This window comes from Bos grunniens, chromosome 22 (assembly GCF_055505025.1).
Source record: "Bos grunniens cultivar Pamir isolate PY7600 chromosome 22, Bosgru_T2T1.0, whole genome shotgun sequence".
NCBI classification, from domain to species: Eukaryota; Metazoa; Chordata; class Mammalia; order Artiodactyla; family Bovidae; genus Bos; species Bos grunniens.
The window spans coordinates 7,935,885-7,960,889 of record NC_141186.1 but is presented as its reverse complement, the minus strand read 5'-3'; the positions used below and the strand labels follow the sequence as shown (position 1 = coordinate 7,960,889).

Below are 25,005 nucleotides of genomic sequence, written 5' to 3'. Positions count from 1 at the left end.
CAGTATAATATGCAGTTCTCTGCCATGCTTTTGTATTAAAACTGGCTTCTGTGGCAGAGTTGTTGTTGCTGGACTGTATGTAGCAGGTTACAGAATACAGAGGCCTAATCCCAGCTCTGCTGACAACCTGCTTGCCTTTGGGCAGGTCTGACTTCAATTGCTTCCTTTTGTAAGTTAAAGATTGGCCTGGGTCATCTCACGGTGAACTGTCGGGTCATGATGATGTTAATCCTCGCAAGCACCACTCAGCCAGAGTAGGTCTAGCGGCAGTCCTGCGCTGGGAACAGTCCGCCCTGTCAGCTGCGCTTGTCGCTGCGATTAACCGGCCTCCGGGCTCCCGAGCTCCTCCTTGACACAGGATGTGAGAGCCGGCATCCTGTGTCTGAAGGACAGGCGTGTGTGTGTCTGTGTTGTTCACATGGGTATGTACACGTAAGAGAGCCGCGATGGTTTTGAAGGACACTGAACTGAAGTCGGGCGCCGCCAAGCAGCCTGTCCTGCTGGGTCTCCCCCAGTTCCCGGAGAGGATTCTCTCTTTGCTCTTCTCCAGGTGCCGACTTGTTGAAACTGACCAAGGAGGACCTAGTGCAAATCTGTGGTGCCGCCGACGGGATCCGGCTCTATAATTCCCTGAAGTCAAGGTAAAACATGGAGTTTAAAAGGGGCTGTTCTGCTTGAAATGAGGCCCTGCCCTTGTTCGTGCGGGGCTGTGGGCAGCTGGGCCACGCTGGGCCACCGTGCGCGCGCCTTCAGGCAGGCCCAGATGCGGCCCAGGCACTGAGGGCAGCGGCGGACCCCAGACTAGAAATGGGGCCTGCACGACTGGGCTTGCTGCCAAGAAAACAAACTTCTCGTTTCAGTCAGCTCTGGTCATGTGACACTACTGAACAGTTGTTAGAAATGTAAACTGTTGGCTTTCAAGATCCATTTACTGTCGTTGCTATTTCTAGACTTGTGGTGTGAGAATTGCGTTAAACTGAATTTTACTGATGTTAAACTGCTGATATAACGTTGAAACTTAAATTCACCAGCATCTATCTGACCATCTCAATGGTTTACAGTCTGGATCATCAGATTAGACCACCTGTGCTAACCTGTGATAGTTGGTGTGAGGTGTGTGTTTTTATATTCTTATCGGTAAATTGTCTCGTATAATGAAGTAGCCTTGTCAAGTCCTAAGGAACTAGCCCCTAGCGCCCGCGTAGCTGCCCATGCGCAGCGCCGCCCCCGGCTCACGAGCGCTGTCTTCTGGTTGCAGGTCGGTGCGGCCCCGCCTGACCCTCTACGTCTGCCGCGAGCAGCCGGCGCCGCAGGGGCAGCAGCCGGCGGCGGGTGGGGGCGAGAGCGGCAGCGCCACGCCCTTCGGTGGGTATGGTCGGTGGGTATGGCGGGGGTGGGTATGGGCGGGGGTACCCTCTGCTTCCTGTCACTGCCCTGCGGAGTGGGTGGGGGCCGCCTGGTCGAGGCGGCCGCTGAGAGGCAGCGCCCTTCTCAGCTGTTCTGATTAAGTTTCATCTTATGAGAACGCGTGCAGGCCCTGCCCCAGAGCTCCTTATCCCTGTTTGGCTTTCATCAGTAGCTGAGCAGGACCTGCGGGGGCCCGGCTCCCTGCAGGTGTGCTGTCTCCGTGGGGCCCAGGGCTTCTCCGGAGCCAGCAGCCTCCGGGGCCCAGGGCTTCTCTGGAGCCAGCAGCCTCCTGGGCCTGGCGGCCGCTTCCTTAGCTTCTCTTGCACTGTCTTTCACACTGTTCTGAATCCTTTGGGGGACACGTAGGTTTTATTCTTTAAGATAAATTTCTAGTAGGTTTACTGAATCAAAAACTGTGACCTCTTTGGAGTTCTTTTTATATATTGCTAGAAACACTATTTTTGAAAACAACTTTATTTTGCTATAATTTATATATCATAAAATCCTTCCATTGCAAGTATACAGTTCAAGGGTAGTATATCCACAATCTGCAGCCATTGCCATCATCCAGTTTTAGTCTCATTGCTCCACAGTGATCCTCTGTGCCCATCTGTACTCTGTTCCTGTTTGCGTTTAATAAAAAATTATAACCACAGATATTTTTGTACAGGTTAATGTTAATTACATGTGTACGCATAAATAATATATTTAAATGGGTAGCAAGGGGGAAATACTCATCTTTTTTGTATCTTATTTCTTTAGTACTTTGAAAGGTGTGACCTTCCCATAGATTAGGTGGAAAACAGATCAAAGATGACTGCTTAAAATGCTGTTCGTATTTTTTATTTCAGTTTATCATGCAATCTACTTGGAAGAAATGGTTGCCTCAGAAGTTGCTAGAAAACTTGCGCTGGTGTTTAATATTCCTTTCCACCAAATTAACCAGGTTTACAGACAGGGTCCCACTGGTATTCACATTCTTGTTAGTGATCAGGTAACTGGCATGCCCTTTCCTCCTTTACACTGGTGTTTGCTTTTGTATGTACTGCTGAAGAGCTGTAGGAAAACTCTGTGGCCTCTTTTGCCAGTACTCATGAGTCAGAGTTGGGAATCAAAATTGGGAGGAATTTATAACCAAGAGTTGAGGTGTCCTGGGTGGCAGAAGGAATGCAGATTAAGGAGAACCACGGCTCAGCTCCCACCAGCTTTGAACTCTGACACCGGTCATGGGGAGACTCCAAGTTCCTGGGGTTTTGACCCTTTTTATGTAAAAGCGAGGCATCTGGATGGGCTTTCCTTTTGTTTTCCTATCTGATGACTGGTGTTAAGAAGCAGGGTAGGAGGGCAGTTCTCCCTGTCCGTGTTCCGTGAGAAGCAAGCAGTGATGGAAGCGCAGCTGCAGCAGCTTTTTGTCCATGTCTGTGCCCGAGAGCCCGGTGGGGACCGCCCGCTGTGGGCCTACGGGTGCCGGGCCAGAGTGCGGGGACCCCCGTGAGTACGAGGTCAGCACAGGGCAGGCCGCACACCAGGTGTAGGCCCGTGACCTCACACAGCCTTCGTGAAGTGCTGTTTTGCATGTTGAGTCCTGTACTTGTGCAGCCATATATGTGTTTTTATAGTTTTCTCTCACAAATTTTAATCTTCCCTAATCAGTTAAGACACTTGGATATTAATTATACGTCTGCTTTATCCTTCTAGATGGTTCAGAACTTTCAAGATGAGAGTTGTTTTTTATTCTCCACAGTAAAAGGTACTTTGCATGTGTGTGTGTGTCTTGAAATGCTAGAATCATGAAAGATGGCATGCCTGAAATCAGCAGTCATCTTGTGTCTGGCTTTGCAAATGCTGGTTTTACCAATCTTAAGTAAGTTTGAAAGATGAAGTCAGACACTGTCTCATGACAGAAACAGAAATTAGCGAATAAGAGGAGTCCATCCTTCTGGATGCCTGGAGAAAAATCCCAGTCTATTCAGCCAACATTTCACTGAGCACCTCATGTCAGACACATGCTGTCAGTGCTGGAGAGGTCTTCCCCTGCTCTAGTGGGGAAAGCAAACCAGAAAAAGTCAACAGATGCACGCAAATTACAAATACGGAGTTTAGCTGCCATGAAGGAATGGGGAAGCGTGGTGCTCATGGACACAGGCGTCTGGGCTGGGCACACAAAGCTCTTAGGCGGTCTCTGAGGAGCAGCACCCAGGCGGGGCGAGGCTGTCGCAGAGAAAGGGGCTGGGCTGCTCTGGAGGCCTGCGGGCCAGCAAAGCAGGAGCCAAGTCTGGTAGGCAGTGTAGTGGTGGGAGCTTAGACTTTGCAGCGCACTGCACAGTCAGCGATTTGTTTGTAAACAAACGAATAGCGTGCGTGCGCTTGGCTTTTCTGCCACTGTTCCAACTCTGTAGAGACAGAAGGCGGGAGAAGTGGAGGCGGGAGGTGTCATCTAGGCCAGAGGGCAGGGGGTTTTGGACAGTGACAGGGCCTGCCGAGCCCCACACGGGAGGAGCAGCGGCCGTGACTCTTACAGGAGCAGCTGCGCAGGCGGTGGCCACAGTGGAGGGGAAGGTAGCGTTGAGAGCGCCTCCAACCCTCTTTGGGCTGCTGCACGTGACTTGGGACCGATGGTTGCTGGGGTGTCATCAGAGCAGTGGACAAGAAGGCAGCTGGAGCTGGCAAGGTTTCCCACCTCTGGCTAGCAAGCTCAGAAGGCTGAGTGAATATTATCACCCTAGTTAATCAGGGGTGGAGGAACAGTCTCAGAACTATTTGTGTCAATTGGTCATTTAATAGTAAAAAGTCTGCTTAGTGGTAACAATGTATCATAAAACTTTCAGAAGGAAAGGAGACTTGTGGACCATTTGTGTGTGGCAGTTTTTAGTTTTTAAAATCAGTACTTTTTAATGTAAACAACTTGATTAAATATGTCACAGAATTTGAGATCCATTAAAAAATAAGTTTGCAAAAAGTTGAGATTTCATTTTAGGACATGGCAATGTCCAGTTAATTATACCCGCTGGGGCTGGCAGGAGATACTTGGATTTTAGATGTAATTTAACCTTCAGCGTGTCTTTGGTGATTCAAAGCTGTAGAAATCCTTCAGGTTATGGAGGGAGAGAATGTGAAGAGCAGGCCCAGATGGGGCTCAAGAGACTTCCAGTTAAAGGGTTAGTTAAAGGAGGGTTTCTTAAATGTCAAGTTATTATGAGAAGAGACCTTTAAGATCTAAATCCAGTCTTCGCAAGAAAACTGCACCTCAAAGAGCAAGATGTCCTGTGTCACTTTTTCCTGGTAAGTTACTCAAAAGAGTAGCCCCCCTCGAAGCGAGGGGCTGAACTGAGGCCTTCACCCTGCTGGACGTGCCTCAAGCCAGCAAGGTACCTGCAGGGCTGTTGAGACTGTGAACTGACCCCCTGCTGTTTTCTGTACACAGCCCTGTTAAGACTAGCACCCTTTCCTCCGTTTTTCACTCAAAGCAATAGTGTTTAGTCTGCAAAACCGACACTGTCTGTAACAAAGGCAGTTCAGAGCGTGTGGCTGTGTCCTGTGACGGCAGTGCGCGTCTAGTGTAAGGCATCACAGGATGCCCCCCATCTCAGTGTCCTGGTTTTAGACATTTGTCCTTATGACAGATTTCATTTGTTCCTTGATGAATGCGTGCACTGCTTCTCGCCATCTCCTGAGAAACACTAGGCCAGCAGGCAAAGCTGGTGATTAGTAATTATTCCAGAAAAGGTGGGTATAAGTATCCAGTTTATTCGATGGTCTCTGCCATGTGCTCAGACAAGCGGCAGAGGGAGTGTGGACATGATGTTTTGGGGCGGGGGGCTGGAGCAGGTTAATCAGCTTTTTTCATCTACAATACTCTGAGCTGGGCTAGGAGGCTGTAGGGTGAGAGCAATGTTTAATATTTTCTTTTCTTTTTTTTTAGTGAGTTATGTTTTTAGATTTATTTTTAATCAAAGGATACTTGCATTACAATATTGGTTTCATTTCTGCATACATCAATATGAACTAGCTCAATTTAGTCTTGATTCTCCAGTCTAGTAAAAAAACAAAAACGTCGAGCGGTAACGTCCCTTCCTTTTTCCGCAGCTGAAAATGGTGGTGGCGTCCACATCATTTTGAAGTGACGTCTTCCGTAGTCTGAACTCTATTCAGCACCAAATAAAAGTCACGCTTAAAAGTGTGTGAAGACTGAATCCAAGAAGTCTTGGGATTGGATTTTACCGTATGAAATGTTTCATATTGAAAACATAGGATGACCTTCCTAATGAGCTGGACGAGAGGCGCGCCTGCCCCAGTGCCCGCGGCGGCCTCGCCGGGACAGCGCACGCGGCCTGCGCAGGTGGCCGCCTGCCCCCTACCCGAGGCCAGTGCACAGTTCCAGAGCAGCCTCTGCTGTCTTTTTACACTGTATGCGGTTTGGAGATGAATGTAGACGTACTGTGGGCATTGACATTTCTGGGCCAGTGTGGTGTCTGGCCTGGACCTTCTGCTGACCTGGGCGGGGACAGGCCGCCGCAGACACTGGCGGACCGGCGGTCAGGGGAGAGGCGCGGCGCTTCTCCGAAAATCATGTCTAAGGGTGTGCGTCTGCGGGATCATGCCGGATCGGGGAGGATCCAAGCCAGGAAGACAGGCTTGAAGCAAACTGCATTATCAAGAGTACCTTGGTGAGAGGATCAGTGTAAATCCTAATAGGTACAAAGACTTCTGTGTTCTTGCTTTGTCACAGATTTATTGGAAAACTTTTTGCTTCTGCTTCCATTTTTAGCATTTGTTTCTGGTTTTCATTTTTGAATCCCAATGCCTTTTAAACTCATGTGGTTTTCTTTCTCCTTTTTCTGTCTCCAACCATTTAGCAACCGCCTCCCCCCACCCCCTTCCTATTAAACATTTTTAAAGTCCTGTCCTGGACATTGGAAATACACCTAAGCAGGACAAAACAGCGTGATAGCTCGTAACTTGGTGTTAGGGGTCTTCATCATCAGGAGTTGAAATTATCCTCGGAACACTAGACATCACAAACACTATCTGCACCGTCAAAATCCCTCACTCCTCCAACACGGAGCTTTAGTGCGATCATGGGTAACGTTCTGGAGATTATTTAGGGACTTTTAGACACCACATGATAGCTTTTTTCTTCTATAAAAAGAGTGCCTCTTTCACAAAACCAAATGCTTGTCGGCCAGTATACTTTTCAAAGGGAATCACTGTTTTTGCAATTTTTTCTACTATCTTTCTCTCTTCCCTTCACCCAAAGCCTTCCCAAAGTTCATCAGCAAGCATTTGAGGCCTGTGGTGTACTAGACACAATTTAAAAAAAAAAACTTCAATTGCATTTTAATTACACCATCTCTGTCTGTTTACCCAGCATCTTGGTTTTGAGTGTTTTATTTGATGCTTGAGTTTGAAATCTCTCCCCAAAGACAAAACTGCTCCAGTGGGTAAAAGCTTTGTATTTTGTTTTATTCATAAAGGGGGTTATTTGATATTAAAAGAAAAAGTACGATCCTTAAATATTCCATCTCTGGCCTGAAAATATCCCTCACTTGTATAGACGCCAAGCTGGAGCGCGTTCCTTTCTGTCATTCCCCCTTTGCTTTCCTACGACCACATGTTTTCTGTACCAATCACTTGGGAAAGAAGTGAGCTCTCTCTTCATTGTTTTAGAGTTTTGCTTGTCTATTTAGCATTCCTTTTTGAGTCTCAAGATTTATGGAACAATAAATGTCATTTAATGCTGTGTGCTATTTTGAATTCATCAGGTTTTTACAAGTGGGGTTAAAAAAAGAGCTCGTCAAACTTGAAATTACACCAAGCAGCATTGAACATTAGTCTGTCCCAGTGAAACAGGTTAAATTATGGCACCAGCAAATTTGCTACTTTGTTTTTTTAATAGTAGGATGTACACATTTCAGTATAATAAATGTTTTCCGATTGTTTTTGCAAATGTGTGTCTCATTTAAAATCCAAGTTCCTGCCCTTGCACTTCATGCCCTAGAATCAAGCAGCTCACTATGTGTGTTCTGAGTGCACACGGGTCCAGAGGGCGTCAGAAGAGCTGGGGGGTGTGTTCCTTTCAGTTTGTTGTTTTCTCAAAGCAAATGCAACCGAGCACAGACAGGTCATGGCTTACATTTTAAAGAGGAAGCAAACCTGCTCTCCTTACAGAGGTCCTGCTGCTTTGTAACTGCAGTCCTGTGTCATTCAGCCAGAGTCCAACAGCTTTGAGAGGTTGTATCCATGCTCCAAAGAGATAATGTGTGGAAGGTCCTGGTCATTTAAATTTTTAAAATGGAAACTATACTCATAGCTTTCTGCAGCCCCCATTTCCCCCATACACAGTCATGTAGATGTATGTTTAAATAACTGCTATGGCATACATACAACTTTTAGATCAGGAAATACTAGAGTATATAAGGCTGCAAAATCACCAGGACTAATGCTTTTTCTGATAATCCTCTTAATTGACTTATCTGCCTTCTCTCCCCAGAATGCAACTGAGGTCTTGTATTCTAAATGATTCTAAAACTTTTCACCTAATAGAACCCTAACTCTATTAGAACTATTTCTGGTCGTGGGAAATTTCTCTTTTGCTGTTTCTCTTCAGCTTCTCAGGAGCTCTGGGCTTTTAAGTTTGGTTGCTAAGAAGGGTTAGCACAGAGGTTCAGTGAAGGTCACAAGTCTGGCAGCACAGAGTAGAAACCAGATCAACTTATCAGATTTCAGATAACATTAGAATGCCTGAGTTTGGAAAATGGTTCTGGTCAGATATGTCTGCCACAAGATAATAGCAATAAAACCCTCTGACTGCAATGGTTTATTCACCTTTATATAAGTCTCAAAGGTGCCAACCCTTCACTGAGCTGAGTTTTAAGTGTGTAAAATTTTTGAATAGTTCTGGTGTAACTTGATTTCTAAGACTTAAAATAAACTTGGAAAAAAAATCACACCCATTCTACATGCATCCATTATTTTTAATTGATTATAGATAACTTGAGCCCTAAATTCTTTTTAAGGTCCCCCAAATTCTGTGAGAGATGACAGGATTAGCTCTTTAACAAAAACACATTCTGTGCTCCAGAGCTTACGATTTGTAATCAGGCAGCACGAAGTCTGAGTTGCTTTCGTTGTTGCTGGTCCCCGAGAGGACCTAGGGTGAGTTGACAGAAAGGTAGAGACCCTGCTCCACCCTTTCTAGAGTCCTCATTCTTTGGTGTCTCATGGAAACCTATTACCTTGCCTTCCAAGTAAGTCTCCAAATAGAAAACTGTCAGGCATTGTGAATTTGCAATATGGTTACTTCAATAAAGTTGCTACTTTAACCTTCAAAGTGGAAAAGTCCTGCTAATCAAAATGAATAAAAGGAGGTCATTGGCTTCAGTATCAGGTAGAAAATCAACTTATTTTTCTGCTCAATTTGTGCTAACACTGATGGTCTGTTGAGGAACGCTGGCAAAGCCGAGGGTGGGAATGTTGTGCCCAGGGCAGCACCGCCTCCTGAGATCCAGGTTTCCCTGCGGTCCTGGCTGCACTAAGACCACCCCTGCTTTGTTAGCTGACACAAAGCTTTGAACTGATTGCATCACGGCAGAACAAAGGTAAAAACGATCACCAGAGTTACCGCAGTCCCTGCTCAAGTCTTTTACCTGTAAACGCCTTTCTCACCGGAGAATCAAGAGAGCCAGAGACGGTGGAGAGCGGCACACCGAGTGCCCGGCAGGGCGGCGCGGCCCGCGGGCGGCCGTCAGAGGATGACGCAGCACCTGCAGAGCCGCGGCCCGCCGCCGCCCGCGGCCGTGGGCGGGGTGACGGGAGCGAAGTAGGCGTGGACTCGGACGTGAGGGAGCTGCGCCTGAAAGCGGAGGGGCGCGCCGGCTTCAGACCTGTGGGCAGGGGGGGAGCTACCCGCGTGACCCCAGGAAAGCCCGCAGCGCCCCACGTGGAACTCGTTCATCCTACCGTTCGGCACATCGTCTCAACAGAATTTGGGGTGTGCGCTAAAGCTGCTCCTGTTTCGCACCCCCCCACCCCGAAAACAGCACCTTCTGAAGCTAAGAGGCGGTCCCCGTCCCTGGGTGCAAACCAAGTGGTGATGGGTAACACCGAGGCCTGCTTGGGGTCTACGTGCAGAGCTGCCTGAGCTTCTAAGCATATTCAAGAGCAAGGGCAGCGCAGGTGGGCTACGCGGGGAAGCGACGCCGCCACTACTAAGGCTCTCTACCTGGGAATTAGCAAAGGTCAAGCCTACTGACAGTGCCTTTGGTTCTTCTGCCCAGACCCATTCTAGAAGCTGAATCTTCCAGGGTGGATGCTAATATAAGAAGATTTTGAGAAGTCTAAGGAGGTAGTTCTGAGAAGGCAATGGCACCCCACTCCAGTACTCTTGCCTGGAAAATCCCAAATCCGTGGACGGAGGAGCCTGGAAGGCTGCAGTCCACGGGGTCGCTGAGGGTCGAACACGACTGAGCGACTTCACTTTCACTTTTCACTTTCATGCACTGGAGAAGGAAATGGCAACCCACTCCAGTGTTCTTGCCTGGAGAACCGGTGGGCTGCCGTCTATGGGGTCGCACAGAGTCTGACACGACTGAAGTGACTTAGCAAGCAAGGAGGTAGTTGGCATAACTCGGCCCCAGGCAGAACGGAGGAAACGGAGGCTGACTCTCCGTGCCTGCTGTCGCCTGAACAGCTCTGCCAGCGAGGCGGCTGTCCCCGCTTACCCGCATGCGCTTGATGCCGGCCCGGGTGACCTGCTGGCAGTCGTAGAGCTCCAGGCGCTCCAGGCCACGGCAGTGCTCCAGGTGCTCCAGGGCCACATCGGTGATGAGCAGGCAGTTGTCCAGCTCCAGCACCCGCAGCCTCTCGTGGCCACAGGGGCTGTTGCTCAGGTGCAGGATGCCGTCATCCGTGATGAGCTCACAGTGGGACAGACTCTGGAAGGAGGGGAGGGGCGGTGTCTGCAGAAACCACGGCTCGGAGGAGGGAGGCTGGGCCTGGGGGCAGCGGCCTCTCTCATCGTCCCCCCCGGGGTAGGGATGGAACCGACACTGCAGGGGACGGTCCGCGCCGAGAGGACCCTGAACTCACCTCTTCCCGCAAACAGCGAGTCTACAGCTACACAGGGACCAGCTGCCTCCGGAAAAAAACACAAAAACCAGCTGGCCAACTTCTCCACGTTGGGCAGAGGAGAGGAGCCGGTGCAAGTGGGCAGAGGAGGCCACGGCCTGTCATGAACCCCACCCCTGAGGGCAGAGACCCCCATCAGGAGGGAACTCTAAACCTGGCGTTTCTCAGTGAACCCCACACGGGGCACCAGCGTCTCCAGAGGCAGGTTTCACAGCTGCCTGGTGCCCCTGTCTTTGTATATGGGACGCTCCTTGCTCACCTGACCCTGATGGCCAAAGGGGGCTTGTATTCCCAGGTCTCGTGGACTTTTAACATGAGAAGAGATTCTTGGCAGACTACCACCCCCAGGCACTCTACAGGCAGCAGGCTGAAACAGCCCGTCTTTCTGGCAAGAGGCCTGTGTGCTTGCCCGGGAGCTGATGGGGCAGCCTTCAGGTTAGGTGCCATCAAGAGGCCCCCACACGTGCTCCCAGCCAAGGCAGGCAGATGCGCTCGCCCTCTGCTGGGCCCCCAGAGAGGCATCCACACCCTCCTCTGGCAAAGTACCAGAGGCCACAGAGCTGAAGAACAGCCCTGAACTGAAAACCACGGCAGAGGGTTTCAGAGCAGACTGGATGAAGCAGATAAAAGGACCAGAGACTTGAAAAACTGGTAGTGAAAATCACCCAATCAGAGCAGCAGAAAGGGAAAAAATAAAGACAGTCTAACAGACTTACAGGACAGCATCAAGTGGACTAACATTTTCATTATAAGGGATTATCATTAAAATGTGAAAAGTTAAAGAATCTTAAAAGCAGCAAGAGAAAAACAACTTGTTATGTGCAAGGGAATTCCCATAAGACTACCGGCAGATTTTTCCGGAGAAATTCTGCAGGCAGGCCTGAATGGAGGGGCGCAATATAAGTGCTGAAAGAAGGGGGTAAAAAATTCCAACCAAGACTACCAGCAAGGTTATCACTTGGAATTGGGGGAGAGGTGGGAATTCCCTGGTGGTCCACTGACTAGGACTCAGGGCTTTCACTGCCGGGCCCACGTTCCATCCCTGGCTGGGGAACTAAGATACTCGGAGCCACGCAGCGCAGCATGCGCCACACACACGAGCTGCCTTACAGGAAGTGTTCAAGGGACTCTGTTAAGCTAAAAAGGGCACTAATTATAACAACATATATGAAAGCATAAATCTCACTGGTAAAGGCTGTAATAAATCAGGGTAGAAGCTAAACCACTGTAGTGTCCACAAAGGAACACAGTGTTTATTGGCTAGAATTCTTTATTCTTTAATAGCTAAAATTCTTGGATAGCTTCTAGGAGAAATGAGCTGCACTGATATTTTTTAAAAGCCCAAAAAACTGGCTCTGATACTAAGTGGAAGCCAGCCTCCCAGTGTCACTGAAACCACTGACGGATATCCTGCAGGCTGCAAACCCAAGGACCAAGGAGGCGCCTTAACCTCTGCACAAGCTCCCTGCGCTCCTCTGGGCTCTTCTGAATCTGGAGTCCCCTTGTTTGCTTCAGTTTCCCTTTCAGATAGCCTTCTAGACTCAGGGTTTTTGAGAGGACAAGGCCCATCCTTGTCACAGAGCAGTTCCTTGAGGGGAAGAGGGGGGTGTGTACACACACTTGCCTCATTCATATGAAAAATGAACAGGACAGCTGGGACTGAAGTGCAGCAGATGAGGTGTGAGCGTCACCTGCTAGGGGCCACTCCCCTCACAGCTTCCTGCTTGCACAGCTTTAGTGAAAGATAAACACGTTTCACAATTCTGGACCCTGCCTCTCAGCTTCGGGGCTAGGGGAGGGCCCCCTGGGGAGGCAGCAGAGCCCTTCCCCAGGGAGGCAAGCACCGGCTTCGTGTCCACCACCACCCGCTGCCGCTCACCCTTGGCTCCACCTGGGGCCAGAGGCATGGCTACCAGGTCCGCCCTCAGAGTGGGGAAGGCCCTGGAGCCTCCCTCAGAGGGACCCAGACCCGCCCTCAGAGTGGGGAAGGCCCTGGAGCTCCCTCAGAGGGACCCAGACCCGCCCTCAGAGTGGGGAAGGCCCTGGGGCCTCCCTCAGAGGGACCCAGACCCGCCCTCAGAGTGGGGAAGGCCCTGGGGCCTCCCTCAGAGGGACCCAGACCCGCCCTCAGAGTGGGGAAGGCCCTGGGGCCTCCCTCAGAGGGACCCAGACCCGCCCTCAGAGTGGGGAAGGCCCTGGGGCCTCCCTCAGAGGGACCCAGACCCGCCCTCAGAGTGGGGAAGGCCCTGGGGCCTCCCTCAGAGGGACCCAGACCCGCCCTCAGAGTGGGGAAGGCCCTGGGGCCTCCCTCAGAGGGACCCAGACCCGCCCTCAGAGTGGGGAAGGCCCTGGGGCCTCCCTCAGAGGGACCCAGACCCGCCCTCAGAGTGGGGAAGGCCCTGGGGCCTCCCTCAGAGGGACCCAGACCCGCCCTCAGAGTGGGGAAGGCCCTGGGGCCTCCCTCAGAGGGACCCAGACCCGCCCTCAGAGTGGGGAAGGCCCTGGGGCCTCCCTCAGAGGGACCCAGACCCGCCCTCAGAGTGGGGAAGGCCCTGGGGCCTCCCTCAGAGGGACCCAGACCCGCCCTCAGAGTGGGGAAGGCCCTGGGGCCTCCCTCAGAGGGACCCAGACCCGCCCTCAGAGTGGGGAAGGCCCTGGGGCCTCCCTCAGAGGGACCCAGACCCGCCCTCAGAGTGGGGAAGGCCCTGGGGCCTCCCTCAGAGGGACCCAGACCCGCCCTCAGAGTGGGGAAGGCCCTGGGGCCTCCCTCAGAGGGACCCAGACCCGCCCTCAGAGTGGGGAAGGCCCTGGGGCCTCCCTCAGAGGGACCCAGACCCGCCCTCAGAGTGGGGAAGGCCCTGGAGCTCCCTCAGAGGGACCCAGACGCACCCTGCCCCGCAGCTTCTGGGTTAGGGTAAAGCCACTCCCCTGACCCTGTCACTCTCCAGAGCCTAGGGCAAGGTCTGGCTCGGGCGCCCCTCCCACAAGACACACTGGCTAAATCTGGATTTCGGCTCACCTGTCTCCCTGCTCTTCTAATAATCCTCCATGCTTTTTTCTCTTTTTCTTTACTTGAGGCCCTTATTTGGGGTTTTCTTAGAGTGTCTCTTAAGTCCTCTTTCTGGGGGTTGCTTGTATGAGTACAGGGGAAAACAGAAGATTTCCGTCACTGGAACCACCGCTGGGGACAGCAGTCTTTGAATAACATTTCCTGCTGGAGTGCACCCCGCGCTCCAGGAGCTGGGGAGCTGGTGGGAGTCCAAGACCAGGGTATCTCAGGGTCAGGGAAAGGCAGAGAGAGAGCCTCTGGGCAACCGAGGGGAAGGAGGTTAAACCAGAACAAAGCCCGGGACTCCTGACCTTCCTCACACCTCGGGGACAAGGGGTGGAGAAATCCCATCTGAGGAGCAGGTTCTGTCAATTAGAAACCGGATCACAACCAATTGGGAGTGAAGACACGAGAAGTGCAAAATCGTCGGCAGATACAGTACAGGGAAACCGTTTCGTGGAAAATCTGGAAACAGGTAGGTCCTGACTAGCTCTGAAATCTGACCCCAAACTCCAAAAGACAGTCCCAGAGCTGTCCAAAGCCTAGCACGCTTGTGCCTGAGGGAGAAGGACCCAGGAGAAATGTGGAAATAAGGGGAACTGGGGGCGAGGGGGGAGTAACTCAGGCCAGATGGCGCTTTGATGATGCTATAAAACCCTGCTGACATCCCAGGACAGTGGGCAGACCAGAGCCCAGGGAAGCCTCACCATCTGGGCAGCTCTGCAAATGGCACGTTTCTGAAGCGCTCCGCACCTCGGCTTCCTTGCTGGTAAAATGGGGTGTCCATGGTGCCCGCCTGGCAGGGCTGTTGGGATCGAGTCTGGGTATCTGGGGGAGCAGGCGGCCAAGTTCACACAGCAGGTGGAACACGTGTGCGAGGCCCGCGTGCCCGAGTGCAGCACTCCTCACCGCTCATTCTGGACCTTTCGGTATACTCACTAATCCCCCCTCCGCAGAGACACATGACCTTTTCACTCGACAGGTTGACCGTGAATTTGTGTAAGGACCTGGGTCCCTGTATTAGGTTCACATCCAAAAACGAAAACAGTAACACGTAGATTCTCTACCTCCCAAGTCAGCCCAACTAACAGATCCCTGAAACCAAGGATGATGGACGACACCCTTCCAGACAGGAGGTTCCTGCGGTAGTGGGGCAGGGTGGTGGGGCATCTCTCATCCCTGAGAGGTAAGTCCACCACCAAGAGCTGACTCACCAGGGCTTGCAGCTTAGGACAGTGAATGGAGAGCTGGGTGAGCGTGCGGTCGGTTATCTGCAGAGAAACATGCTGTGTCAGTGTGGCTTCCACACCGGAGCGTACCACCTAACCCCGCTTCTGAACACAAGAACCAAACGGTGCAAAAGAGAATTAAAAACCCACGTCAAGCACACGCGGGCTGGGAGCTCTCTCCTCACCAGCAACCTCAAATCTGCTTACTCCCCGGGTTGCGAAGCTGTTCTGTCTTTACCCTGGACCCCCACACGGTGCAAGGCACAAAGCGGGGGTGGGGCAGGGGGCCCAGGATTCTTCTCTGTGCAGTTGCCTCATCTCTCGGCATGCAAGCTTTTTTCTCCCAGAAGTTATGTGGAAATGAGGGTTTCTTTCTTTTTTTTAAGTTTGGCAAAAGATGGTACTATCTTGAACTCAGCTCTGATGACTGAGAACAGCCCAGAGTGTACGCCTCGCCCTGACACCCGTGCTGGGCCAAGGAGGCTCCAGACCAGAGCGTGCCAGCACCTCCGGTTACACCTGTCTGTCCGTGGCTGCAGGGCGCCCTGCAGGGCTGTCAGGGGTGCACTCACCAGTATGCATTCTTCAAGATCCATTTTCTCCAGGTCGTGGCAATTCTGTAAGAGTTCACGAGAACCCATGAGACATCCCCTGCTCCCACAGTGACCCAGTGAGCCGGAGCATCTGAGCAGGCGCCCTTGGAATCACAGTCACGTGGAAGTGGGCACTGGGGGCGGCCACGTGTCCTTCTCTCGTCTACACCTTCCCGGGGTCTTGCAGGTCCCAGCGTGTAGATTTTAGCCACTGAGGGGTTTCTGGGAGGATACGGGGTGGGGCGCTCACCACAGGGTGGCTGGTGGGGGATGCGATAGGAGGCAGAGTCACAGCAGCCCCAGGAGGACAGCGGCTCTGGGCAGCAGGGGGGTGTGGAGAGGGGGGCAGAGGCAGAGCCCGGCACAGCTGAGGGATGCTGCTGAGACGAGAGTCGGGGTCTGTGAGGAAGGGCTCTCCCGCAGGGAGGAGGCTGCTTCCACTGTGGCCCCGCCTGACAAAGTGAGACTGAGGGCCAGGCCCCCACTCCTGGTATAGAACCCCCAGCTCCCGGGCCCAAGGGAGAAAATAAGGAACGCACCCCCCAGCCCCACGAGGACTCTATTCTACTTGGGGCCTGTCATTGCTGAAGGCCATTTTTTGCACACTCCGAGTTGCTCTGGAGGGAGGTGGCTGAGAGGCTGGTTGGTTTGGTAACACCTGTCTTACCCGAGCTAGAAGCGTAAAGCCCGCATCAGTCAGATGGGAACATCGGGCGGCCTCCAAGATCCTGGGGTGCGGAGTGCGGGGGAGACACAGGAGCAGCGGGTTAACCACGCAAAAGGAGAGTCTGCTTTACAGTGCTGAGTTTACTCCACTCTTTGACACAGAACTGAGGCTCAGGGAGTCCCACTCCAAACAGGGCAGTAAATACAGGGATCTTCCCACAATACCAGCACACGACTGCTCTTGTTTTTCGCTATTATTCCAGTATGTATTGACTTGTAAACAATTAAAATGTATTTTCACTGCCCCTCTGCTCACACAGATCACTCACATGTCAAAGTAATGGCAGGACGAGGCCAAACGGGTGGGCACCTGAGTGATGCCCATCAGGAAATGCAGACTCAGGTGCCCTGGGGATGGACAGAGTGACGCCCTCCAGACAGCCCCAAAGGAGCCAGTGCACGCTCCGTCCCGTCTCAGCTCATCTGACAGAAGCCACGGACTCAACCGCTGCCTCCAGGCCTCCTATTCCACCGGCTGCGAGAAGCCCCCCGCCCGCCCCCTGCTCGGCCCCAGGCCCTCAGAGTGCACTCACTGGAGTCTGGGGCAGTTCAAGGCCAGGGCTGTCAGGGAGGCGTCAGTGAGGCTGCCGCAGCCGGACAGGCAGAGCGCCTGCAGCCGCGGGCAGCCCCGGCACAGCTGCACCACGCCGTCGTCCGTGACGCGCTGCGGAGCCAAGCGCACTGTCAGAGGCCCGGGGCGCCACGCGGAGCCTCCCGCCCGCCGACTGCCCGGGGTTACCCGCGACTTAACGTTCATCCTGACAGTGCAACCAAAACAAGGTTAAGTACAGGGAAGACAGGTATTTATGTTCCCTCTGCACAGCTTTAAAATATTCAGGCATTACAAACAGTAAAATTTTAAAATTCCACTTCCTACTCAGAGTCTTTTTCCAGGAAAAATTCATAAACTTGTGTTAAAAATCAGATTTAACAAACAGCTCATGAGATTTGCCTGGTTAAGTAACATTAATTTTTGGTTGGATTTCTACAGATTATTGCTAATTAAAAGATACCTATTGTATAAATCATATATGTGTATATTTATAATATTTCCTGAAATGGTTTAGTAAATCACTAAATTATTGATAAATGGCTTAAATTCTACGAATTTAGCTATAAAGATTGAATGTCTTTATTTAAATACACTAGTTTCTGTAACTATAAACATGTACGTTTATGTCAGACTTCAGTCCCCTACCAGTGCCATCCTACATGCGATTCAAGGTCCTGTTTCTGAATGGCGCTGTCTCCTAAGGTCAGTATTTCCTCATAAGATAGTTTCTGGTTTATCTCCCATCACTAGGGACTTAAAAGATTTATGATTCACTCACTAAATGCCAAATACAAGGGATTTCATTTAATTTTCTCAAAAATGACATTCTCCTTGAGAAACCCAGCTGGCTGCAGCAAGCATCTTCTTCAATGCTCAATTATCGACAACAGTGAAAAAACCAATCATCTTTCACAGGCTGATCATGCACTGATGCAAATCACACCTCACCCTTTATTCTTCATACCTGTTACTTCCTTTTATGCACTGAGGCACCATGAGAGGTGCCATCACTCCCAGCTTATAAGCAAAGATATAACACTGAGACCTCCCCAGAACTGCTCAGGTTAGTGACTCGTTCATGGCATCCTTGATACCTTCAAATAAATCAAGACTCCCATCTCTGCTATTTTTAGGGGAAATGTTCGTGGCTCTGCACTGGCCTTTCTGTTTAGGTTCCTGTTCTTTCATCTGTGGGAGGCGGTGGGTCACAGAAGGACTTGAGATGTGAGCTAAGGGAGTGGCAACCCCTCAACCCCCAAACCTGCCCTGGAGGAAGCACGAAGGAAAGGCATGCTACTCACGGAGCAGGACTGCAGGTTGAGGCTCACGAGCTCATGGCAGTAATTCTGAATGTGCTTCAGAGCTTCGTCTTCTAGCTGCGATAGCGGAGAACACAGAAGAGGTGGAGCCGGCTGGGGGACAGGGGGCCCCGGCTCCCCAGTGACGCGCGCAGACAAGCCGGGCGTGCGGACGGGTACCTGCGTACAGCCCCTCAGCAGCAGGGCCCTCAGGCCACGGCAGCCGCGCACCAGCGCCTCGACGCCGTCCTTGGTGATCTGGTCGCACCACGACAGGTTGAGGTACTCCAGGTGCCGGCAGCCCTCGCTGGGAGATCAGGAAACAGCCGCGCCTGTGCAGTCCATCCCACGGAGAGCGCAGGCACATCTCTGAGCTCAGAGACCCACAACCAGTTCCCGGGAGAGACCTCCCGACCTGAGCCGCCCACTTCCTGCCGCAGGGGGACCGAAGGAAGGTTTCAAACACCAGGATGCTCGAGCCTTGGGTATTGCTCGTGACCGCCACTGACAGGCACTCTTACCTGATCCCCTTTAAGGAGCTGTTTGTAATGGACACGCAGGAGGTCAGATCCAGATGTTTCAGTTTGGAACAGAATCGGCTAAGGCTGTAACACGTGCTGAAAAAGGACAGGCGGGCTAATGGTATTTTCAACCACCTTTCCCTCCCCTCACTCTCCCAGGGTCTATCAGTCACCAAAGTGATTTCTGGTATTACCTGTCAGTGATCTTTGTGCACCCATTGAGGTTTAAATGTTCAATGTTTCGGCAGTTCTGTGCAAAGGTCCTAAAATGAGAAAACATTTCTAAAACTCCCTGCAAGTTGCGAGGCAGCCACCAGAGGGCATGTGGAACCATTCACATTGAGAACAACGCTCTTCAAAAGCTTAATTTATGGTGGATCTACTCTCTTAAGTTTCTAAGTGTATAATATGTAACTGTTGACCGCAGCTACCAGTGTCCTTCGAATTCTGACCATCACAGGAAACAGCTGAGTTCCTGTCGTCGCAGAAGTCTGCTGGTGGATCGAGGCAGACTGCTTGGGAGTCTGCCATTTCCAAGAAGTTCCCAAGTAATGCCAGTGCTGCTGCTCTGGGGACACCACTTGGAGAAGCAAAGCCCTAGATAGACTGCGTATCAGCTGAAACGCTCCTTCACTCAGCCTCTGGCAGCTGTCTGAGAGCAGAGGTCGGGCTCCCAGCTCTCATCTACAGAGAAATCAGCCGGCAGCAACAGAAGGGGTCGAGTCCCTCCTGTGCTGTGCTGTGCTGTGCTGGCCCTTCACGGGCCCTTCCGGAGGAACCATCTCTGGCCACTGACAGGGCCAGTAATCGATCAGTATCAAGGCCCACCCTTTACTGGTGAGGACACCGAGTCATGAAGGGTGATGCCCTCAATGATTTGGGCTTGGCAGCATGGCCAGAAGCAACACCCCTAACTCGCCACTTACTCCTTAACATATACAGCAAGGACTTGCTTAGGTCATCTGCATTTCCTTGAAATATGGCTTCGGTGTATCTTACAGGCTTGAGTCCCGATGCTTCCATGTAGTACCCAAAGGTCTCCAAAACCTGGCCTCAAACCACGCATCAATCTTACCTGCTCTTTCTGCTCTGCAGTGGTGTAGGTAAAGGGAACCCAGCTGGAGCCTAGTGGACTCCCTGATCTGAGTGTATGGAGTCAAATGTCTGACCATGGCTGTCAGAGTGATCAGAGAAGAAGAGTATGGGAATGGGGAGGACTCCAGAGATCTGCAAAGGGTTCCCTCAAGAATTCAGCAGAGTACTAGTCAGCAGCGTGTGCAAATCACCCCAAACCAGGGAAGGACTCAATGAGAAGCATTAAGGGGACAAAGCCAGAGCTCACCCAGGGTGAGTAAGAGTACCCATGCCCATGGGACAAGAGTGAAAATGCATCACGCGTGGGGCACCGCACAGAGTACTGAGAAGCGTTGTGCTTCGGAAGAGCAGTACAACCGTCCCTATAACCACTGCTTCGGTCCAACCTATTAAAAACAAACAAAAAAAGATCTCCTAGTTCAAAGGAACTATGTCCAAGTAACTCAACTACATCTCAGAACAAAACTCAAGTATATTTATCAGAATACAAAAATACTCTGTACCCTAAATAATATTCACAATGTCTAGCATTGAACAAAAAATTACCATCCATTCAAATAAGAAGGAAAATATATCCATAATGAAGAGAAAATTCAATCTAGTAAGGCCATCCAGAACTGACACAGATGCTAGACACAGCGAGGGGTGCCGTGCTAAGCTGCGTCCTGCTCGTACAACCCCATGGGCTGTAGCCCACCAGGCTCCTCTGTCCATGGGATTCTCTTGTCTGGATTCTCCAGGCAAGAATGCTATAGAATACTTAGATCCTCCAGAGGACCTTCCCACCCCAGGGATCAAACCTGCATGTCTTTCACCTTTCCTGCCGGGGCAGGCAGGTCCTTTACCACTGCAGTGCACCACGCGGGAAGCCCAGAAACAGCAGACAAAGGCGGTAAAAGTTACCACAACTGTGTTCTGCACAATACACTTCTTTGAAGCTGCAGTGAAGATGTTAATTAAACATCTCATGTCTATTAAGCATGTTACACAGAGACATGAAAGACATAAAGATACAAATTAAACTTTTAATAGGAAAACCACCATGACTGAGATGAAAATGTACAAATGGGATTAACAGTAGATTGAGAGTGAAAGAGGAGAGTGAAAAAGTTGGCTTAAAGCTCAACATTCAGGAAACGAAGATCATGGCATCCGGTCCCATCACTTCATGGGAAATAGATGGGGAAACAGTGGAAACAGTGTCAGACTTTATTTTGGGGGGCTCCAAAATCACTGCAGATGGTGACTGCAGCCATGAAATTAAAAGACGCTTACTCCTTGGAAGAAAAGTTATGACCAAACTAGATAGCATATTCAAAAGCAGAGACATTATTTTGCCAACAAAGGTCCATCAAGTCAAGGCTATGGTTTTTCCAGTGGTCATGTATGGATGTGAGAGTTGGACTGTGAAGAAAGCTGAGCACCGAAGAATTGATGCTTTTGAACTGTGGTGTTGGAGAAGACTCTTGAGAGTCCCTTGGACTGCAAGGAGATCCAACCAGTCTATTCTGAAGGAGATCAGCCCTGGGATTTCTTTGGAAGGAATGATACTAAAGCTGAAACTCCAGTACTTTGGCCACCTCATGTGAAGAGTTGACTCATTGGAAAAGACTCTGATGCTGGGAGGGATTGGGGGCAGGAGGAGAAGGGGACGACAGAGGATGAGATGGCTGGATGGCATCACTGACTCGATGGACGTGAGTGTGAGTGAACTCCGGGAGTTGGTGATGGACAGGGAGGCCTGGCGTGCTGCGATTCATGGGGTTGCAAAGAGTCGGACACGACTGAGCAACTGAACTGAACTGAGACACTGTGGAAGAAAAGATTAGTGAATTTAAAGCACATAGCAACAGAAAGTATCTAAAAAGAAATATGGAAAGAAAAGAGAAATAGAACAGAGCATGAAAGAACCGTGGGACAGCTTCAAGCAACCTAATGAACATGCGGCTGGAGTCCCTAAAGAACAAGAGCTTGTGTGGGGCAGGACAATCAGAAGGAGTGATGGCCAAAAGTTTCATGAAAATTACAAACTTACAAATCCTACAAATCCTGGAGAAGGGAACAGCTACCCACTCCAGTATTCTTGCCTGGAGATCACCATGGACAGAGGAGCTCGGCAGGTGGGCTTGCCAAGAGTCCATGAGGTCCATGGGGTCACAAAGAGTCGGACATGACTACGCACAGCACAGCTAGGCTGACCAGGAATAAAAAGACAAATATTACAACTATCAGAGAAATTTACTCATCTTTACTCTTTAAAAATTGGTATTAATGTTAATAAAAATTCAAAGAATATATATATATATATTGCAATAGACACTGAAAATCATTGTGATTTTTATTAGATATAGCAATTACTTTCATATAGTAAAAAAAAAAAAAAAGGTAAATTACCGAAATCAGAAACAAAGAACTATCACTACAGATTTTAGATATTAAAATGATAGCAAGAGGGTATTATTCACAACTTTTTGCAAAAACTTCAAGCACTTAGGCGAAATGGACAAAATCTTTGAAAGGCAAAAACTATACCAAAACTAACTCAAGAAGGAATAAAAAACTGGAAAAGTTCTATATATATTAAAGAAATAGAATTTATAGTTAAAACCCTTCCATAAAAAACAAGCAGGCGCAGCAGGCCTCAATGGTGAATTCTATCAAACCAAGTAAGGTAAAACAACACAAATTCTACATAAACTTTTCAAGAAAGATGGAGAGGAGAAAACAGATTTCAATTCATTCTGTAAGGCTATAATTAAAATTATAATGATCACAACCTGATAATTAAACCAGACAAAAACATCACAAGAAAACCACAGAACAACATCCTTCACAAATATAAGAAAAAATTTAACAGAATTTCAGCAAATAGGATCCAACAACGCGTAAAAATGCAGTATAGGACAACTCAACAAGGACCTGTCTGAAGGGTGGAAGGCTGGTTTAACATTCGAAAACCAACCGACATAAGAAAAGGGGGTCAAGACAGCGGAGGAGGAGGACATGGCGCTCACCCCGCCATGAACACACCAAAAATGCATCTACGTGAGGAGTAACTCACAGGAAACTGAACCACACAACGAAAGCTACAAGAAAAATATCCACATAACTGGGAAGGACAAAAAAGGCAGGTGGGGCGACCAGGTTTGGGACCTGTGAGGACGAGAAGGTCCGCGCGGTTGGACCCCTTGCCCCGGGGAGGGAGCAAGCTGCCTCACAATTAGCAACCCAGGCCTGGGGTCCCGCCCCAGGAGACAAGCCCACCTGCCTGCGGGGAATCCCAGAGGGAGACAGAGGCTGGAGAAGCCTAGGCTGTATCCGTGAGGAGCATGCCAACCATCAGGGCAGAGGGCCTCACATGGGTGGCTGCTGCCTCAGGCACTTCCCAGTCTGAAGGGGCAAACACCCCAGCCCTGCCCACTGCACAGCCCGGTGGAGACGCGGGTCTAGCTAAAGACTGGGTCGGGCTAGTCACACACACACCTGGAGTGGGATCCAGGCGGAGTCACGGAACCCACGGTCAGCATTCACAGCGGGCGCGGGTCTAGCTGGGGAACACTTAGTGCAGCACCCAAGTGCTGACCCCAGGAGACAGGCCCTGGGCGGCAGTTCACAGCAAGCAAGTCTCCACCGGCTCCACACCGCAGCTTACCTCTGGGACAGGCCCTGGGAGAAGACTGCCGAGAGGCAGCCCAGATCTCAGGGGGCAGCCCAGATACCTCAACTCCTGCAGCCACGATGCCGCAGTCCTGAGCCCTAGCCTACCCCACACCCCAGCCTTGCACTGGATCTGGGACAAACACAACAGAGAAAGCTGTGTGACCCCAGGCTGCCTCAGAGCAGAACCGCCGATGCCTACACAGGTGCACACAGGGCTGCTGTGACCGCAAGCCCCACCTGCTTCCTCGATCAGCTCCTTTGGTGCAGGACACACACTCAGAACAATGGAGCCTGACGGAACCAGACCCTCAGAGCCTCCACCTCCACCACTGGGGAGCAGGCCCTGCCCTCGACAGAGACGATGACGGAGCGAAGAGCAAGTCCCACTGCACGTGGAGTGCAGGCTCCAGACGCTACGCACACCATCACCTCCCTCTAGCAAGGAGACAGCAGACAGCACACTCTGAGCAAAGAGGTGGCTGGCATCCATACCAGAAGCAGCCCTCACACCGAAAACCTCTGGACCTAAGAGTTTACACAGATGCTCCCACAGAAAAACAGCCCTTCAGAGCCACAGTGGACAGTTGTTTCTCCTAAATTCACAGAGACAGAGAAAGTTAACTAAAATAAAAAAGCAAAACACTACCAATTAAAACAAGAGAAATCAAACTTCTCTGGTACTGGGAGGTCAGTGGTTAAGAATCTACCTGTCAAAGCAGGGGACAGGGATTCGATCCCTGGTCCACGAAGACTCCCCACGCCACAGGGCAACTGAGCCTGTACGCCAAGCTACTGCGTGAAGGCGCCGCCAACTACTGAAGCCCGCGCGCTGGAACAAGAGGAGCCGCGGCCACAAGCCCCTGCACGCTGCAACCAGAGGAGCCACTGCTCCCCACAGCTAGAGAAAGCCTACGTGCAGCAACACAGACTGAGGACAAGCAAAAGGAAATACAAATAAAAAACAAGAGGCAGGCCCTAACAGAGTATCCACTAGATTCCAAGTTCAAAAAGGAGGTAATAAAAATGACACAGGAATTCAGAAAGATTATTGAGAGAAATGCAAGGTCACTGTAACAAGGAACTAGAAACTATAAAGACAAACCATTCAAAAGCAGACCAAAACCAATGTAGAAACAATGGATGGCACACTAAAGTGAAACAGAAAAATGAATAAGTGATCTGGAAGACAGAACTGAAATCACCCAGACAGAACAGCGGACAAGAAAGACCAACGAAAAGAAACTGAAAAGCAACACATGAGGTTTATGAATGACGATAAAGCACGCCAATCTACACGTACCTGGGACTCCAGAGGAGAAAAGGGAAGGGGCTGAGAATGTATTTTAAGAAATTATGGGTGATGGGATCAAGACGGCGGAGAGACAGGACGTGGAGCTCACCTTCTCCCACACATGCATCAAAAACACATCTGCATGTGGAACAATCTCACCGGACATCTACTGGATACTGGCAGAAGACCTCTGACTTCCAAAGAGGCAAGAAAATCTCCACACAACTGGGCAGCACACACACAAAAGAGAGACAGAGACAAAGGGATCTAGACAGAACTGGCGCCCTTGGGACAGAGCTGTGAAAGAGGGAAGGTTTCCACACACTGGGAAGTCTCCTCCCAGTGGGGAGATCAGCTGGGACAGGCAGGGAGCCTTGGAGGAGAACTCAGGAACAGGTTTGCAGAGGCCACAGCAGAGAAGGCCAGTGCGCCTGGCTCCCTCCAGCCTGAGCCGCTC

General features: G+C 50.7%; 2 protein-coding genes across 12 annotated transcripts in view; one reads left to right on the top strand and one right to left on the bottom strand.

The window, feature by feature from the left end:
• UBP1 (upstream binding protein 1) overlaps positions 1–7,354 on the top strand; it is a 64,935-nt gene extending 57,581 nt beyond the window's left edge. For 7 of the 11 annotated variants that reach the window (XM_086365693.1, XM_086365695.1, XM_086365696.1 and 4 more), the window contains 5 exons: positions 551–641; positions 1,259–1,365; positions 2,259–2,401; positions 3,106–3,157; positions 5,494–7,354. In XM_086365693.1, the coding sequence (XP_086221819.1) occupies positions 551–641; positions 1,259–1,365; positions 2,259–2,401; positions 3,106–3,157; positions 5,494–5,531 (431 nt within the window). In that variant the 3' untranslated portion in view covers positions 5,532–7,354. The remainder of the gene's footprint in view (positions 1–550; positions 642–1,258; positions 1,366–2,258; positions 2,402–3,105; positions 3,158–5,493) is intronic. The other 4 variants (XM_086365702.1, XM_086365703.1, XM_086365699.1 and 1 more) reach the window with 1 other exon arrangement.
• A 1,006-nt stretch (positions 7,355–8,360) lies between these two features.
• Positions 8,361–25,005, bottom strand: part of FBXL2 (F-box and leucine rich repeat protein 2) — a 77,307-nt gene continuing 60,662 nt past the window's right edge. The window contains exons 6-15 of the mRNA XM_086365705.1: positions 18,697–18,765; positions 18,503–18,598; positions 18,162–18,288; positions 17,985–18,059; positions 16,664–16,794; positions 16,072–16,132; positions 15,384–15,428; positions 14,797–14,853; positions 10,128–10,340; positions 8,361–9,259 (exon numbers count right to left, since the gene is read on the bottom strand). Coding sequence (XP_086221831.1) covers positions 9,152–9,259; positions 10,128–10,340; positions 14,797–14,853; positions 15,384–15,428; positions 16,072–16,132; positions 16,664–16,794; positions 17,985–18,059; positions 18,162–18,288; positions 18,503–18,598; positions 18,697–18,765 — 982 coding nt within the window. The 3' untranslated portion in view covers positions 8,361–9,151. The remainder of the gene's footprint in view (positions 9,260–10,127; positions 10,341–14,796; positions 14,854–15,383; positions 15,429–16,071; positions 16,133–16,663; positions 16,795–17,984; positions 18,060–18,161; positions 18,289–18,502; positions 18,599–18,696; positions 18,766–25,005) is intronic.